Source organism: Octodon degus, unplaced genomic scaffold, assembly GCF_000260255.1.
Source record: "Octodon degus isolate 3935 unplaced genomic scaffold, OctDeg1.0 scaffold00042, whole genome shotgun sequence".
NCBI lineage: Eukaryota > Metazoa > Chordata > Mammalia > Rodentia > Octodontidae > Octodon > Octodon degus.
Genome location: NW_004524618.1, coordinates 6,480,569 through 6,499,591, shown reverse-complemented (window position 1 = coordinate 6,499,591; position 19,023 = coordinate 6,480,569). Strand labels below are relative to the sequence as shown.

Sequence of the window (19,023 nt, the reverse complement as noted above, 5' to 3'; positions counted from 1 at the left end):
ATCGTCACTGGGAGCAGCGGTGCAGCAGGTTACATAAAGGTGCTTTGCATCCTGGGGCCAGGAGAGAAGTGTCTGTGTTTTATTAGCCTGACAGTTCCCGGCTCCTTGAATTGAAATTGATGTGATCAGGATGGCAGCACCGTATCTGCTGATTACCTAGATGGGGAGAGTATTGGCAGAGGGAGCCCAGCACAAACGCTCCCTTAAATCTGATTGTTCTGGCTAGCAGGAAGCTGAAAGCCAGCCAGCGTGAATTTCCCAAGAGAATTACAATGAATGATGAGAATTTAGAGATAAATGAAAGTAAGAAAATCCATAAATGGATTAATAAGGAGTAGAGATGAGCAACCCATGAGGTGAGGTTGAGGGGACGGAAGGCAGGGAGCACATGCCTGCTTGCCCTCAAGGGTGACAGGAGAGGACGCAGCTTTCTGGCTGTATGCTGCTGCAGGACGGTCGCCCGCTCCTGCCACATGTGTGCTCAACTTGAGCTGTTATAGCAGAGGCAAACCACGCGGTATGTCAGAGAGGGCACCAACGACAGACGGAGTTGGTGGGCTTCTGTGGGAAACACTGACGGGAGCTCTGGCCTCATTGAAACCACTCGTTCTGTTTGCATTCACAGTGGAACCTGGCTGAGAATGCTTCCCTCTCTGCTGTGGGACTCCACGTGCACATGCAGAGGGTAGGAAAGTGTTTAGGACTACACGTGGGGGATAGAAAGCCGAGGTTTAGTGAATGGAAAATAGAAATTTTCTCTTAGTGAGAGAGAGAGTCACTGATTGAGCGTGTACCCTATTCAAGAGCGCCAGGAAATATGAGCCAGGAGAGCGAGCTCATATTTAGCAATGTTTCAACATTAGCAGTGTTTCATTGTTGTTGTTAATGGTGAGGGTGATGATGAACTTGAGTAGCTAATACTTTGTACAAAGCTCTGTCTAAAGAACCTTACAAACTGTCTCATTCAGTCTACACATTAACCTCAATATACGGGGGCTGCAATCACTTTTCTCCCAGTAAGTGAATGCAGTGTGGGAGAATACACCCACACATACAAGATTATAAAACTAGTAAGCAACAGAATTTGGATATCAAAGAGTATGCAAATACTCAACTACAAAGTATCAGGTTTACTTAGATTACAAGATTACTGCAAGATTACTCAGATTGCAATTGATTGTGAATGAAGAAGAATATGAAAATTAAAGGACACTAGAGGGCAGGATAAATACTGTTAGATTTTGCTTATTGGTAGAACAGAAGAGCAGCCCAGGAGAAAAGCAGGGGAAAGAGAGTGAGCAGTTGATTGCGCCAGACCTCTACCACTTCTGCACCAAGGCTCGTGTTTAGCTAAATCCTGGCAGTAATTGCACATGGCTCTCAATTTTGGTGTATTTTGTGTGTAAGAAAATACTGGTGGAGTCTGTATGTAGCACACTAAGTCAAATGTATCAACATTTTGTTGCTATCCAGTAACATAAGTGTTGAGTGGCATCGGGTCAGTTGAGTACTAGAAGACAGAGTACTTGGTGATGGTCAGCACAGAAGAGATGTGATGAGCATGTCTGTGACAACTGCTCCCAGCTTATCTGTGTGGTGTGGATGACGAAAAGGAGTCTGACAGCTTTGGACAATATCCTCCCTCCTTTGGGAGGGAAGATTAATTAATGATGATGAAGAGCACTTTGGCTTAATGGACAATGACAGGTCACCCCAGCTGAGTGGAATGGGCTGTGTTGGGAGTGCAGCCACCTGGCCGCTGCATTTGGGATGCACAGCGCTGAGCACATGTGACCACGAGTCACACTGGTGTGCCTCACGGGGGACACAGCCACGGAGCTGGGGTGCCCTGCTGCTCACGGAGTGGCTTGCACACTTCAGGCAGCCTCTTTTTAAAAAGAAAAAATTCAGCAGTCATGATGATGTACTTCTGAGCATGAAATTTTGCTCTTAAATGACAGAGCAAGAGGCAGAGAGGAAAAAAATGATCTCCAACCCAACATATGTTCATTACAGTATGTAGAATAGGTTGCTATCTCTGGATGAGAGGATTATTGATCAGTACAGCAGGAAGATAAAGAGTATTTTCACCTATTTTATCAAAATAGGTGAAAAGTTCCCCAGTTGCAGAAGCATCCCTGATCTCTCTGCTTCTCTATCCCCTCTGGCAGGAACATTATTTACAAGATAAAAATATTCTCTCCAAATCCCAAAGGAATCATGGTCTTGGAAAAATTCTCTTTCTTGCTATAATTGCTATTTTTCTTTTATTCTTTCAAAGCTTTTCACTGAGGATTTGTGACTTAAGACTGAGAAGAGGGATCAATCCTCTCTCAGTCAGCATCAGAGAAAAATATAAGCAAACACAAGGACTCCCGAATTAGGGTGCTCCCATGTGAGACACTGGAAAGACTGGAGCAGGCGAGAACTGTCAAAGAATCATGAGAAAAGGGGAGATGTCTGGGGTTCTGTTTTGAAATAACTTAAGAAACCCAAGTTCTCAGCACACAGAATACTGTAACTTGCCAAAAACATTTGTTGAATTGGGTTATATTAAGGTGTATGAGTCAGTGTTTACCAGAGAAACAGATATAATACAAGATACACAAATATGTAAGAATCTACAAGGTTGGCTTACAGTGGACACGTAGAGTCAGTGGCAGAGTGGATGGGGTCTGTCTGCACACTGCAGATCTGGAGGTTTCAATAGAAAGTCTGAGCTCACTGCAGCGTCCTGGAGGAGCTTCTACCAGGAACCCATCAGGCCTCTGATGAGGGCTGAAGAATCTATGCCCAAAGACTGAGGATCTGTACTGGAAGATGGAAGGCTCTGTGCCAGAAGATGAGGGATGCGCTAGAAGCCAGGGTGAGATGTCCAGGATGAAGGCAAAGAAAGGAGCCTCTGAGAAGGAGCAGATTCATCCTTCTTCATTCGCCTTTATGCCATCCAGGTGACAAGCCTCCATGGATGGGTCTTCCACACCTTGGGGTATGGAATTGCTGATCCATTTTAGTTGAGCTTATCTTACTCAAAATGACATAAGCAGTCAACCACCACAGAAGGGGGTGGGGATGAGAAACACACCCAAGGTCACACCACCACAATCCATGTACTTCACCTAGCACTCAGCTCCTGTTGCTGCTAACAGTATGCAATCAAATTATGGTCTGCTACTCCTCTGATAAAGTTATGGCTGTTACGATCCAATCACTCCCCTACCATCAGAAACCAAGCCTTCAACAAAAAGAGCCTTTTCAGGGACATATGATATCCACATCTTACCTTCATATGTAAAATCTAATCAACCTGATATTTTCCTACTTACGCTGCTGTATAACACAAAATGAGTATTTTTGAAACTGCTAATGTGGAATTCCTTCTATAAGAAGCAAATAAACAAAAGAAGTTCCCAAGTACGCTCACTAGTCACAAAATTCAGTAAGCATACATTTTAACAGGTCTTTCCCCCAAAAGTAGACAAATTCCAGCAGTAGAAATATATCTTTTTCACACATATATCTTCATGGGAAAGTCTGTGTCTTTACAGATCCACAGCTTCCACTGGGAACAGTATTTTCTCTATCCCTTACCAAGTGTCAACCCCACTCTCTTTACTAAATATGCATTTGGAGTAGAGACAGAGAGAGGTTATCTGGCAATTTATACCAATTTGCTCATCCTCAGTAGGACCCACACCATACATGCACACATGACCCACACCATACACAAACACATGTACACACGTATGCACACACAGACACTCATATATGCAAGCAAATATTCACACATGTACACCACACAGCTCCACATTGGAGACACTAATGCTGCTGTTTAAACATCTGAAGCCCTATAGTGAGAGCACATTTGCAAGACAGATGATGAGACTCTGAAAAAGCACAGAAGTCGCAGTGACAGATGTGGAGCAATGGATTTTTCCTGCTTAGGGTGGGTGGTCCCAACACCTAGGAGCAGGTAGCCACCTTTGCAAACCATGTCACAGGGATGAACCAGTACAAAGCCACCTCCAGTGGCTAAAGTCCCTTGGCTAAAAGAAGAATACAAGTAGCTCTATCCAGGTTGACCTCCCATTTCTCCATTCTCTCTACTTTGCCAAGATTTTATTCCTTAAGATAAACCTGGAAGCCAAGTTGGCAGAGATGTATCCCAAGGTGCAACTCTGCTCAGATGGCATTTGTTAATGCCAAGCAGTCAAGAGCCAATAAAGCTGCCACTTCTGCAAATCGAATGAACCAGCTCCTTAGTGTGTCTATTCCTGCTCTGGCATTTCTACCAAAAGAGGAAGGGCAGGAAGGCCAATTGACTAAGAAACTGCTGGGATGAGTAACATTTTTATTCCTTCTACATTCGCTGTTATTACCTTCTTGAGCACTGAATGGCTGAAACAGAGTCATTCCTCATTTCTCTGTATGATATGAATAGAAGCCTAGGATGGCTTTGTGAAATCCTGATTTATCAAATTGAATTTTTAAAGAAACGCCAGTTTGGTCCTATTTAAGTGTATACTAGCCCCATGAACATATGCAAAACTAATTTGAAGTTTCCTGTTGAGCAGCCCCTTTGGAGCTGGCATGGTGAATACTAAATATTATTAGTAATTAAGGCAGTATTACTAGGAGGTAGAGTCATCCTGGAACTTGTGCCTTCCACATTTGCTGAGGGTTGACCATGCACAAGAAATTGTACTGACTGCTGTTGATTGCCCAGAATGTGGTTTGTTTCACTAGGTACTTCAAAGTACTCCTCTCAGCGACTCATTTAAGGCATTTTTTTTGTTAATGAATTTATTGTTCCAAAAGAGTGCAAATTTGGCCCAAGTCTAAATTATCCCAGATGTCAAATCAGCAGGTACAAACTAATGAGGTCTGACTGTGTCAAAAGGAAAGGCAAAATGTGTCTTCTATTGATCAAAACCAGCCTCTCCATGTTGACAAATTCAGAGTGGTGTTAATGGAAAGCCTTTGAGAAGTCAAACAGATTTGAGAATGCAACCAAACTACCTGAGATCTTAAGAAACTGGTTTTATCTATACCCGAGGTTTCTCTTCCATGGAATTGGAATAAAAGTTGTTACACGAGTTTTGACACAAGTACAAGAAGATTTATTGTACACAGTGGAATGGATGCAGCATTGGATGTTACCACTTGGAAAATGATGGGTATTTTTTTATTTTTTACTCCTTCATTTAAAATTTTTCCCATTACCATGTGAAGGCCCTGCTAAGTCTAATGAAATATGCACTTGGTGCAGCCTGCCCCACTGGAAAAGAGACTCTACAGCGGGAGCCTCAATGGGCTCATCTGAGCTTGCCGGCTCATTTACGCGTGTCAGGTATGTTCCCAATAGCTACTTCAGCGAGCTGCTCATTTCTTCGTGCTCGGAATGTGGCCCGTGACCCCCGCTTCACCTGGCGATCCCGCCACTATGAGCGCTACGTCAGGGGGATGAGCGTGAGCGGCAGCGCGGCTCAGCGCGCTGCGGGCCTTTCCTCGCTGTCCTCCCGCTTCCCTGCCCTGTTAGGATTTCACACAGGGATGAAATATGCACTTGATGCAGCCTGCCCCACTGGAAAAGAGACTCTGCAGCGGGAGCCTCACGGCGCACGGTCCGCACAGCCTGCGGGCGGGGCCCTTCCCCAGCGTGGAGAGGAAGGAGTGGAGGCGGTCGCGTCTTCAGAGTAGAATCATTAGTAAGAGCCGCTCGTGTGAGCGCTGTGTTGTTATAAGAGCTGATGAGATGCTTTGTTTTTCATTTTAAGGAGAAAAACAATGATGCAGACTTTCAAAACAAGCGAGTGGCAAATTAGCAAAGGTTATTATACTGTGTATTGTTATCTTCAAAGTATTTGCTAAGATTACAAGATAGAGGCATTCAAAATTAATTAAAAATTAATCATTAAGTGTTCCTTTCAATGAACTAAAGGAATTAGTAGTACAATTATCTATCTATCTATCTATCTATCTATCTATCTATCTATCTTCAGAGGATTTATGACTTAGTAAAGGGATCATTTATAGAAATAAAAAGCAGCAGTAATCAGATCAAAATATTTACTGCAGAACTTCTTTCAGTTGCCCAAATGGCTCAATAATAGGTAGTCGATCACAGCATGAGTTCTGAAGCCTTAAAGTTCTGGAATCATTCTCAGGTCTGACACTCACTGTGTGTGTGTGTGTGTGTGTGTGTGTGTGTGTGTGTGTACACCAATGAGTGCTGAGAAAAGAACCGCCTGGAGAAACCCGAGATGTGCTCAGGTCTGAAGTAGAATGCTTAGTCTTGCCCACGAGGACAGGCACAACAAATATATGACGCCAAGTGTGCGAGTCTGGAATGCATTCAAAGTATGTTCTTTTTCTATGTAACTTGCAGATAACAGAACTGAGAATACCACTTTATCTCGGGCGCTGCAGGCTGCTGCCATCCTACGTTAGGTGTACTAATGAACTTCTACCAGACTTGTTGTGACCAAAACACAAGGGGCACAATTCCGAGGGTATCAGTGGGCAGGCTAGAGAGTCGTGTCTCACCGTAGCTCCCCACTTTGCTGTCACCCTGTTGATTCTCCCAAGACAAGTGCTCTTGGAAGAATTGGACAACCACTTTGTTAAAGTAAGTGCGAATACTCCTTCTCAAATTGATATACTTTTCAGCCATGTCAATTTTTCCCAGGTAGCAGGGATAAAGGGAATGTTCTTGGCAAACAAGAAGATTGACAACCAGGTGAAGACTTTCATCACGTACAACAAAGGCCGAGACTGGCGCCTGCTGCAGGCGCCGGACACGGATCTGAGGGGCGACCCTGTGCACTGCCTGCTGGTGAGTATTCATGTGGGGGCAGAGGACGCCATGGTGAGGGCTTCATAACAGGATGCAGTCCTCACGGCACTTCCGTTCAATCCGTGAGCAGGATGGGCAGGAAAGGCACAAAGGAAGGAGTGGAGTCCATGGGCTGCCTTTTGCAATGGTCAGCAAAATAAAAGCATGTAGTAAAGCCTGGAGTCACTTCCAGGTTCTGTACTTCCAGCCCTAACTGTTTTGCTTTGCTTTCCTCTGCTTTGCTCCACCCCGCCCTACCCCTTCTCTCTGTTTTGCTTTGCTTTGCTTTGCTGTTGGGGACCAAGTCCAGAGCTGCCTAAGGACACACCCTGCCACTGAGCTGCACCTCCAGGTCCTGGTGAGACTCTCCAGTTGTGGTGTGAGGTTGAACTTGCCATTTCCCACGGAAATCACCTATTACCGTCTAGTGATGAACACTTACACTACACACTGGTTGACCTGAACAGGACAGCATATCGGTGCAATTCCTGTGGTCATGTATTGTCACCATTGTGAGAGGATGTCACGACTCCAGAAGGATTAAGCATCACAGATTTAAATTTTTGTTTGCTTTCTTTATAATATACTCAACCGATTTGTCTTAATCTACAAAGCTAGGGCTGGCGAAAAAGATGGCTTGAGGGAAAACAGTGACCCGGAGCTTGTCTTTCTAAATAAGGTCTCCACAGAACGCAGTCCGCCTCTGTGTCCCTGCATCTTCATGGCCACTTTCCCTCTGTAATGGCAGAAACTAGGAGCAGTGGCGGAGTCTTGTAGGGTCAACTATGCATAAGCTGTTTATTTGGGAGCCCCTTAAAAATGTGCTGATCCCTACTTTGAAGTCTGGATTTCATTAAGCTGTGTTATGTTGGAAAATAAATGTGACCAAAATTAATTTGTTTATATAGTAAATAATATGATGGCATTGAAAAGAAGGATGAGAGACTACTCTTGCTTCCAGGGAACTGTGCACAACCCAGCACTTTGCATGAAGCTCACGTAAGAAGGGAAAGCCTGGGAGTCACTTGTCAGCCCTGTTGGTGACTGCTGATGGCTGCCCCACACTAGGCGCCCAACAGATGCTGAGCGAATGCGGGGCATGGGGGGCGCAAGTGCGAAGCAAAGTGCTGTTAGGCAAACGCTATGGCCTTCTGTGAGAGGGTTAAGTTGCATTTAAGTCAAGAAAAAGGAGACACCAGTATGTAACCATAGAGAGAAGTCCACTTAGTTTTAGTAAAATGTGCTTGATAAGTGTGTGCGAATCGACAGTCTGTCTGTCTGTCTGTCTGTCTGTCTGTCTGTCTGTCTGTCTGTCTGGTGACTCTTGGCTCTGATGTCATACCCACTCTGATTGCTGCTTTCCATCCCACAAACCGTGCATAGTCACCTGGCAAGTTGCTCTTGCAGGGCTAGAGGTGTGTCACTCCCTGCTACTGGAAAATAAGCCAGCAGCTACAGCTTGACCTTATTAGTTGCAGAGGACATCGCAGTTGTCACAGTGGATTAGGGAAACAAGTCTAAACTTCAGCCTCCCACTCCGCTTCCACCTCGTTACTGGCAACTCACAGGGAGCAAAGCAGCCCGTTACGGCGAGTGCACAGAGCCTAGGACAGAATAACTAAATGCAATAGCTGTTTATTGAATAGCCGTGGCTGGCATTTGGGAGGAACAGGACCACCTTTGAAGCAAAGCTATTCTGGGGGGAAGCACTGTGACATTTAGCCAGAGATGCATGTGAGGTGCCATTTCCCACCCAAGCCTTGCGCTTTGCGGGTGAATGCTTCAATGTGAGAGATCTGACCATGTCATCTCAACAGGCTCGCCTGGGCTCCTTGGCATTGCAAACGGACCCTTAGAAGAGACTTCAGAACGTGGTACTTAGCGAGGTCTTCCCTTTTCTACCCAGAACCTAAAGTCACAAGCCAGACTTCTGTGCCTCCCAAGTACAGAGGTAGCACCAGCTTTCTTGTCTGTCCTTCTCCATGGGGACAATGCTAGCACAGGCCGCAGTCCTGTGTTACGTGACCTACAGCCATAAGATCCATTATTCACCTCTTTCTGCCTCGCAACCTGTTTTCCAAACAGGAATCAATGTACCTCCTTTTTTATATTAATAAATCAACTTCAGTGAGCTAAAACGTCTGTACCTATGAGGCATCCACTTAAGGGTACAATCCGATGAGTGTTGACACATGTACATACACATGCAGCGAGGACCGCAATCGGAGTCAACTGTCCCCATCACGCTGAGGCATCCCTCGGGGGCCTTTGTGCTCCGAACTCACACACCTAACCCTAGAAAGCCTTCCTTAGTATATACTAAATTTTTGTCTTAGACTTTAGAAGTTGCATTAACTTGAACTTATTTGATGAACTAGATCATATCACACCTTTTATTTTGGTCTTGCTAATGATTGTCTTGTTCTGGATGAAAAGAAAATGATACTTTATTATGGCCTCCCTCTGCCCCACCTCAGGCCCCTTCCACCTGGTGTCCCTCCTCCTCCTTTCTTACACTTAAACCAGACTTCAGTGTGCTTCCTCACACTTAGGAGGCTGTGGAGCTCTTCCTTTGATCTCCATGAGCTGACAGTGTTTAGATAAGTCTTAGCCTGTTTGAATTACGTATTACTTCTTTTAATAATGCCCTTTTGCCAACCAATATTTTCCTTAGCATTCATCCTGATTGCTCAAACAGATTTCCTGAGCATTCAGTAGCTATATTTGTCCCAACCCCTTCTCCCCATGACCCGTCTTGCTAGCTGAAATCAGCCTGAGTATTCATGGATTCTCTTGTTCCTCCTTCCCCGTCCACTAGGAGTTCTACGTATAGAGAGACCACAGCTGTCTTGGTGACCACACCAAAGATGAGCTCTGAGAGCCACATCTGCCACATAGTCAGGCCTCAGCACTGTGTTTGGAGTTGGTGCTTGGTGCACACACATAATTCAAAGGCGTTCCTTGAGCTTATTTGGACTTCAATGAAAGCTTCCCTCTGACAACCACGCTGAAGCATTTGCCAGCATATCCACCTTCTGATGCTGGCTAGCTCAAGTTGCTCCAGCATTAGTAAAGTCAAGCAGCTCCATGAGGATGAAGGAGAGATGAATTAATGCGATAGAGATGAGTATGGAACCCGAGAGCCCTCACTCTCTCCTCCCTCCTTAATCCTAAAGTTTAAAACAATTTTTAATTCAAGCTTTTCAAAATAGTGATAGCTGTGACAAAGGAAATGGGAGAAGAAACTAAAACCATGTACAAAATCTGCCAAAGGCACTAAAAAGGAAAGAAAATCTTTGAGCTACAGGAAACCCAGACTGCAAAAAAAAAAAAAAAAAAGAAAAAAGAAACCCTTCCCTGGACTTGGGAGCTGGTGGCAGAGAGAAGATAAAAAGTGATTTTAGATTTGAGTACTTGGAAAGTGACAGTGTCACCGCAAGCTCAGGCTACTGATTAGAAAAGAGATTTTCCAGCAGGGCCATTACAGATGTGGAAGAAGTACGGAATTACAGCCCAAATGGAATGCTCCTGTAAAATGTATTCCATAGAAATAAGACATCCAGGGTAATTTAGGACTGCATTTCTGGGTCTTTCTGCATGCTTGCCCGCAGGGCCCAGCTGGGATTTCTTTCCTCTGAAGACTGCATTGTACAATTAGGTAGGGTATTACAGTTCATGGTCTCCCTACCCCCAATGCCTCCACATCAGGCTCGTGAGAGGAAAGGCGTGACGGAGTGGAGGCCACAACAAATCCTGGGGCCCCTGGGAAAGTCCCGCGTTTCATAGAGAGAGACCCAGACTTCTTTACAGATTGATTTGGCCTTCTTTTTTGTGGCAGCCAAGCAGGTAGCTGCCCCAGGAGACTCACGAGTGGCTTCCACTTCCTCTGCACTCCGTGCAATGAGGTCCTGTGCCAGACTGAAGTGGGGCCAAAGACTCCGCATCCTGCCGAGTAGTGTGGGGGCCTCGCTGCTCTCTGCCACTGAGTGCACTGAACACCTAGGGAATTCCTCGCTCCAATTCAGAGTCGGAAACTGCACAGAAGTATAGGCATTTGGGTCAAGGCAGATGCTGGCTGTGCTACTTAGGAGCTCACCTGCACCTTTGCTATGTATGAGACTTCTGATCGGTCCTTGCAGTTCAGCTTTTAAATTAATAGCCCTGGAGTAAAAGTACTATGAAGACAGCATCCAAAGGCTGTTGACACCTCGCTCAGAGAGAGAGAGAGAGAGAGAGAGAGAGAGAGAGAGAGAGAGAGAGAGAGAAAGCACTAGACCTCCCTGGTATGGAAGGGAAGCTGGGCATTTGTCTTTGCAGTTTTCAGAGTCATTAATCTCCTTCAGATTCTCAAATACTGTGCCTGATTCTGATAAGAATAAACACCAATGATCCAGTTGGTCCTGGAATGGACTAACTGATAATAGGCCATTGCCTGTGGCAATGTGTAAGTCTACCAAGGGCAGCTTCCAAATACAAATGCTGGGCTGGGGTTGTAGCTCAGTGGCACAAGAGACTGCCTGGAAACCACAAGGTCCTGAGTTCAATTCCCTATACTCAAAAACCCTTCATCCACTGTGGTTGGCAGCAGTCCCTGCTGGTTTCTGTGCATATCCTTCTATCTTATTAATGTGGAAATGAAAGTGCAAATAAGCACTGGCCTTGGAGCAGGCTCTGTCTTGACGCCATTGCCCTGGAGATAACTCTGGAGGTAGAGGGCAGCATCTTCAGAGCGAGGGGGGGGGGCGCTTTGCGCTTGTCTGCTAATCAGAGCATAGAAAGCAGGACAGTGAAGAAAGAATGAGGAAAGCGAGAGCCGCAAGGTGCCTGAGCTGCACAACGTGCTAAGCATCCTGCAGCTCCAATGTGTGCCCTGAACTCAGAGCAGCTTGGTGGTCACTATGCTGAGTCTGTTTGCTTTTGGCGATTTCGCTTTGACAGATACCTAAAGCCGACACAAAAATTTAATTAAGTCAAAGGGGAGGAGTCAGTGCACATTGTTTTTATTCCAACATTTGGGCAAACTTTGCAAATTTTTTGACAAAAATGAAAATAATAATAAAAGAAAGCCCCAGGCTATTTCCACGTACCAGCTGGGGGCAATCCTGCACTACAAATGTGAGAGTGGAAAAGAGTGCACCAAAGCGGCGGCTTCTACTGCTGCTGCCGCCGCCACGTGAGCTGGTGGCTTTTCCTCTCAATTAGTGTCTGTTGGCCTTCTAGAATCCATAGCAGCAGAGCAGCACTGAGCGCCCAGTAGAAAATGCCTCCCGTCCTGTGTGACAACAAGCTTCCCACACCCAAAGCATCTGCCTTCCTCAGCTGTCATCTGAGGTGCTCGGTCTTGCAGCTGTGGCGAGCATTGGCTGCAGAGGCCAGGCTCCCGTCCCTCATTCTAGGCAGGAATGCTCGGCCTTCCTAGGTGGGGAGGAAGGCCCTCCACTGACCCTCTCTGTCCAGGGATAAGCTGTACTTTTTGGAATATCGTGGAGATGGGCATGATAATCCTGAGACTGTAGCACTCCTAAGCAACTTGGAGGTGTCGTTGTGAGTAGGGTGGTGATGTCTTTCAGGCTCCTACACAAAGGCATGTCTTGCTATTGCAAGCGTTTATCGATCATCTTTCTTAGATCTTCTGCACGATGTCACAGACTATGCCAAGCTATACTCGATACGTTCTCTTCCTTTGTAGACTGGGTCCCTTAGGAAGGTAAAGGTGAACTGCATCACAAAAGACAGCACAGGATTATGCATAGCAAAATACATTGTGCGGAGTCAGAGACAGGAAAACCCTCACCAGCTGCAGTGGTCAGGAAAACTTGCAGGGAGGAACACTGTGACACTTGTCCTTTAACCTCACTTCCTTCTCTGGCTGCTGGGTGACAGTACCCCAGGGTCTCTGCAGCTCATGGGACCTGGGCTGCCTGTCCTCTAGGACAAAAGGAACCACTGTGGTGTCTCTTTGTAGAGGGCCTGTCACCTGTGTGCTTAAGAAACATCTTAGAGTAAAATGAATTTTCAATACTTTACATACAATTTTCACTCAAAACGAATACTTTATCCCTCCTTGAGCATTTTCATTTCCACGCCAGCAGTGAAGAAGAGACCGCTTGTGAGCTGCTGTTTTATTTTTGCCAGCGTTTTGGCTATTCTGATTCCTGAATCTCAGTTTTAGTTTGTCATTTACTGTATCCGATATAAATTTAATCACTGTATCTCTGTAGCTGGGTGTGTGCTGGCCGAGACTTACCGAGCAGAATAGAAGTAATAACAGGGCTACATTGGTAAATCCAGAAGCTCAAGTTGATAAGATTAGAAAGTAATCTTCCCAGGACATGGAAAGAGTTATGCATCCAAGCACAAGCCGGCATTTTGTGACAAGCCAGTACGAGGTCTATTTTAAAATAAATTCATGTAACGTATTTTATCTTTTTTTGAAAACTATTGGTATCTTAATCAGATAATTTGATTCAAGCTTTTCAGGCAAAGGTTAGAAAATTCCATCAAATTTCCATTAATTTTTTATTATTACTGCATTTTGTGCACATATATGACTTTGATATCAAATAAAACTGACTTTGATAGCGTCCTGGTAGAAGCACCACATCTGTATTTCGGAAGCATCAGACAGTTCCTCACCTCATGGCTTCCTCCACCCTTAGCCCAAATCTCAGGAGCTTGTGAGGAGACAGGCCGACACCTCCCGCTCAGTTCTCCTGCTGCAGTCTCGCGTCCCGGCTTCAGGTCTCCTTCCTCCTCTTGTCCTACCTGCCTGCATACTGCGCTACTCCACTCTTTGGCATCTTTTCCTTTGTTATCAACATGGCCCAGGTCAGGAATGTCCCTTCTCCTGTGCAGTGTCTCACCCGTGGTCCCCGCCAACGCACCTCTGCCTCCGGCACCCTTTTCTCCTGGGATCAGAGGTGGACCTCAGCTCTGTGCCTTCCACATCCTCCTAACATTTGCTCTGCCTTCCTCAGGGCTGTAAAACGATACTGTTTTTATGGTAATGGAAAAATTTAATGTCCTCTAAGTGCAAACGCTGTAAAGTCAGACTCATATTTTAGCATCTGTAGCTCTTCAAAGCTTCACTTCGTGTTTTGCAGATATCAAAATATTCATCAAATAAGCAAAGGGAATTAAGTCAGTAGATTAGACCTAAAATGAAGGTACTTCTGTCTATCCAACTTGGTAGCTTCTACACTTGGAAAAAGCTGGATGTTTGCCAGAGTAGAAATAGAGAGGACTCTGCAAAGAGGACTTGTGCAGGCAGCAGGTGGACAGAGGTGTCCCTCGGAAGAAGGACAGACGGGGCAGTGAACCGCCTGGGTAGGTGCTCCGACTCTGGGCTTCACGTGACTTTTGAAATAGGCTTTTCTGACTGTGACATCTCTTCCGCATAGCCGTACTGCTCACTGCACCTTCACCTCAAGGTCTCTGAGAATCCCTACACGTCGGGCATCATCGCCAGCCGAGACACGGCTCCGAGCATCATAGTGGCTTCGGGTAAGAAGCTTGGCTGCTCTGCTTGCTATTATAAATGGTGTCTATTTTAAGAAGCTAGATGGTGATGCTTAGAATTTGAGCAGTGAGCTAAACTATTTTAGAAGGGCATCTACACCGCTGAACCTGAAGCAGGTGTGCTGAAAAACTGTTGTGCAGGTAGAATGTTTGTCATTTAAATCTTTCTTGAGTAATGAATGCTGCTGGGTTTGTCCATTGTAAGCTTGTGCCAATTTTTTCCCCACTAATGGTAATATGCTTTTTCTAGGTAATATAGGCTCTGAATTGTCAGACAATGACATCAGCATGTTTGTCTCCTCAGATGCAGGCAATACTTGGAGGCAGGTAGGAAAACGCCCTGGGTTGTGCTGGTCAAGTTTCAGTGCCACAGAATTCGTCTAGTTTAGTTCAGTGTTACACATAAACGTTACAGCTATTAATCTGCTTACTTTTTTCATTTTTATGAATGTCTTAAATCTTTGAGTTTAGCATTTTCTTTTTTTGTCATTTAATAATGACATATTTTCCTGAGACCCTGTGTGCATGATCTTTTATAGATGATAGTAAAACAAAATAAATCTGATAGAATTTTCCCATAAAAGAAAGCCAGAGTCCCTCCAGGTTCACCAGATAGGAGCAGGGAACCTGAATGTAGACTGTGCCTAGTGCTGAGTTGCCTCCAAATATCCCTCTTGCTTTAAAAGCGGAACACAGAGAAATGCAGTGTCATAGAAAAGGCCATTACCCAGGTGGTATTCTGAGATGTTTAGATTTCATGTGAAAAAAAAAAAAAAAAAAAAAAAAAAAAAAAAAAAAAAAAACGAGAGTAATAGCCATCAAGATGCATGTTAGGTAGAGTAGAAATGGAATCACTTAAAAATAATGCCCTTAGCTTAAATGCTGGTTGCCTTTCTTCTGAATGAAAATTAGATACCCATGGTTTATAAAACAGGCATTTAATGAAGCTTAGCAATCATAACAAGACACGAGCTAATGCATGGCTGTTACACTTCAATAAATATGTTTTAATAACCCACTGACATTTAATTATCATGTAATAACTAACATCATAAATTGAAATACAATGCACAGGTAATCACACTTAGCAATGAAAGTACTCTGCTTTAAATTTGAGAGAGAAATAGCCACGTGAGGGTCCAGTTATCATGTCTTACCTTCAAATCCTTTGTAAAGCCTCAGTAGGATTCTTACATTTTAAGCCAAGCAAAGCAGGGTAGGAAGCTTCTTAAAATAGCGTAGTAATTGATCTTGTAAAGGAGGAAGATGCTGTTCTAAGGAGGTATCCTCTGGAGAACAGTCAGCATCTCCTTTTCTTGTACTGCCTCCCAAAGGGGAAAAATCCCTAGTTTGTAGTTTTGGGGTATATTGCTTCTATATGAAGTAAACAAAATAAAGATAATTTCGGTACTATAAATTCAGGCAAGGCTCTAGTGTCAGCCCAAGTGAGAAAACAACACACATCTTATCCAGAGACGAGTTGCACATTCCATCCAGAGTGTTTCCATTTGACTTCAGCTTGATTTCCCTGCCGTTCAAGAAAGACCTGAGGATCCATGTGCCCAAAATGATAATATCATGTTGAGCAGAATTACTAATGACACGTCTGCTAATTGAACAAGAATACATTTTTGAAAACTCTTGGAGACTTGAAATACTTTGGCCCGGTGCACTGGAATGCAGGGAGTCCCACCTCCAGTGATGACTACTGACATGTCATGAGAAAGTCACGTCTCTCTAAAGCTTAGTTTGCTCACCTGCTAAAGTGGAAATCTAGGACTAAAGTACAAAAGCTTCTTCCCATCTAGAGATGCATAATATATGATACCCAGACTTCTGACTTTACTGGAGTAGGAATCACTAGATATTACTATGAAAATAAAAATGATATAAATATGAATACATGTGATGCATTTTAAAGGTATTTGGTTCATACCTACAATTGTCCTACCTAACACGAATGGTACATGTAGCTCACACTGGGAAGCACTAGTGGATATCTGTGTTTCCTCGAAGTTCTAGGAAAATGGCCTTCTATTCTGGCAAGAATCTTTGTTCCCTGCACACCCGGATTCTTTCTGTGGTGCGTACTCTGTATGTTCACGTGTGTTGCTTTCCTTTGTCCAGATCTTTGAAGAAGAGCACAGCATTCTGTACCTTGACCAAGGCGGGGTCCTGGTTGCCATGAAGCACACAGCTCTCCCGATTCGGCATCTGTGGTGAGGGCCCCTGCTGCCAGGAGACTCCTCCTGCGGTTCCGCCCTGCGGAGGCAGTGTGGGGAGTCCAGTTCTCAGACTGTGTTTGCCGAAACCTGGCAAGCACTGCTGGGACATGATTGATACCTTATCCCTGGTGAAGTATGGTGGTCACCTGCAGATTCGTGAGAGGATGGGCAAAGATGAAAACAGGAAGGGAGGATTGCTGCCCTGAAGAGAGGATTTGCTTTGGTTTTCTAATGTGACCGTGTTCTCTCCACAGCCTTGTTCTGTCATGGGTAGAACACTGCTCACGACTAGCCATACTTTGTGAAAAACTTATCTACTGCTAGTCACCTGCCCCAGATAGAATCTCTGGAACCTTAGCGTCTGCAGTTGTACCCTTCTAGCACATCAATGTGCAGCTCCTCGCAGGAGCCCCGCTCCTGTCTCATTTCACTGGGTAGCTTCCATAACCTCCTTTCTTGCCGTGACATTCTCGGTTCTGCCTGTCTTCCACTGTTGGATACACGAGGCCTAACTTCTACAGGGTTTTCCAATGTGCTTCTTCATCTGGCTTTGAATGGTATCCTCTCCACATGTGAGTCGGGGGGAGGTCAAAGCCTGGTCCTCCTTCCATTTGTAATTATGTTGATAACAAAAGCAGAGTCTTAGCCTGGGGAAGGTATTCCCAGAGAAAGAACAGCAGAGAAGCTCAGCTGTGTCTATCTTCCTCTGCGCTGGCTGGTCTCAAAAAGTGAACCATAAACTGGGTATCTCCTAAACGTAAACGGAACTTTATTTCTCACCGTTCTGGAAGCAGGACCCCACGCTTAGGGCACTGGCACCCTCATGACCAGTGAGGACCCTGTGCTCTGACTGACACAGCTGCCTTCTTGGTTTTCCATGTGGAATGGACCTCATGGTTCTTTTAGGGCACTCTTGTACGGCACTCTTGCCATTCCTGGTAGCTCCACTCTGATGATTGGACTCTCAGCAAATGAGTTTTCATGCTTTTTTTTTTTTTTTTTTTTTTTTTTTAAGAACTAGGGATTGAACTCTGGCCCTTGCGTTTGCCAGGGAAGTGCTTATTCTACTGAGCCATCTCCCCGGCCCAAGTTTGTGCCTAATGCTCTTTTTTTTTCTTTTTTCTTTTTTTTTTTTGTCTGAAAACTATACTTTTTGCAGAACCAGGGATTGAACTCAGGCCCTTGTGCTTGCCAGGCAAGCCCTTATTCTACTGAGCCATCTCCCCGGCCGCAAATGAGTTTTAGAGAGAACATACACATTTACAAATCTACTCTTTCTCACAAGGACTCATCCTTCTGTTCTTAGCCATTCTGCTCATATGCAGTCAGATTCATTATAGTTCAGGGAAGCCAGCTGTTATTTATACTAATGTGAAAAGGAAACACTGAGAGACATCACACAGAGATAGGCTCGTTTTCTGCTACTCTGAAAGCCCATCCATTTCTGAGATCGTAGTAACGGCTTGACGGAAGATGGCAGCGAGGATTCGGAGGGGGCCACATGGACGCCCATGAACTGATAAAATACTCAAGTTAAAAAATTCTCCCGAGGGACTTATCAGTGTTTGCTCTACAGGCAGCTCTTCTGCTACTGGTGGCCCAACATATTTGTGTTCTGATAGCGTGGCCAACTCTAGGCCGACATTATGATATAATTAAGAAGTTATCCATACAAAATCTCACTTGAGGGGCCGGGGAGATGGCTCAGTGGAATAAGCACTTCCCTGGCAAGCGCAAGACCCTGAGTTCAATCCCCGGTTCCGGAAAAAAAAAAATTAAAATCTCACTTGGAAAATGCCTGGAGTCCTTTTTTTTCAATGTATGGGGTTTTGACCACACTAAGCCACCTGACCAATTCGATTGATTGATTGATTGATTGATTGATTCATTCATTCATTCATTCATAGACAAGATCATTTTAAGTGGCTGAATTGCGCCTAGGCTGGATTCCAGCTTGCAACAAAGGGCGCTGGGAGTCACTGCTAATTTTATTGCCCTTTGGTGGTTTGCACGTTTTTGTTAGCAAAGGCTCGTAAAGCTTCCTTGTAAGATCCACTAACCATTTTGTTTTATCTTTAGGCTGAGTTTTGATGAAGGAAGGTCGTGGAGCAAATACAGTTTCACTTCTACTCCTCTTTTCGTGGACGGGGTCCTGGGTGAGCCCGGAGAAGAGACTCTCATCATGACGTAAGTGGAAAATCACAATGTGTCCCGGCTTTCACACAAACACCCAGAAAGAAGTTTTAGAGCCAGCCTATCTGATTTGTTGCTGCTAGGTTTGAAGTTGTTTGCAAAGTCAGTCCCTCCTACCTGGCAAGACACCAGCAAAGAGGGAAGAAACCTCTTTGAGACTAAGCTTGTGAGAGGAGATAGCAGAAAGGCGGAGCTCTTTTTTTCTCTACTGAGCAACTCTAGAGAAATTAGAAGAAACTGTTTCAGTAAAAC

At 44.8% G+C, this 19,023-nt stretch overlaps 1 protein-coding gene across 1 annotated transcript in view; it reads left to right on the top strand.

Annotated features, from left to right (window-relative positions):
- Positions 1-19,023, top strand: part of Sorcs1 (sortilin related VPS10 domain containing receptor 1) — a 526,874-nt gene that overhangs the window by 430,864 nt on the left and 76,987 nt on the right. The window contains exons 10-14 of the mRNA XM_023715489.1: positions 6,689-6,835; positions 14,236-14,338; positions 14,604-14,680; positions 16,481-16,572; positions 18,658-18,765. Coding sequence (XP_023571257.1) covers positions 6,689-6,835; positions 14,236-14,338; positions 14,604-14,680; positions 16,481-16,572; positions 18,658-18,765 — 527 coding nt within the window. The remainder of the gene's footprint in view (positions 1-6,688; positions 6,836-14,235; positions 14,339-14,603; positions 14,681-16,480; positions 16,573-18,657; positions 18,766-19,023) is intronic.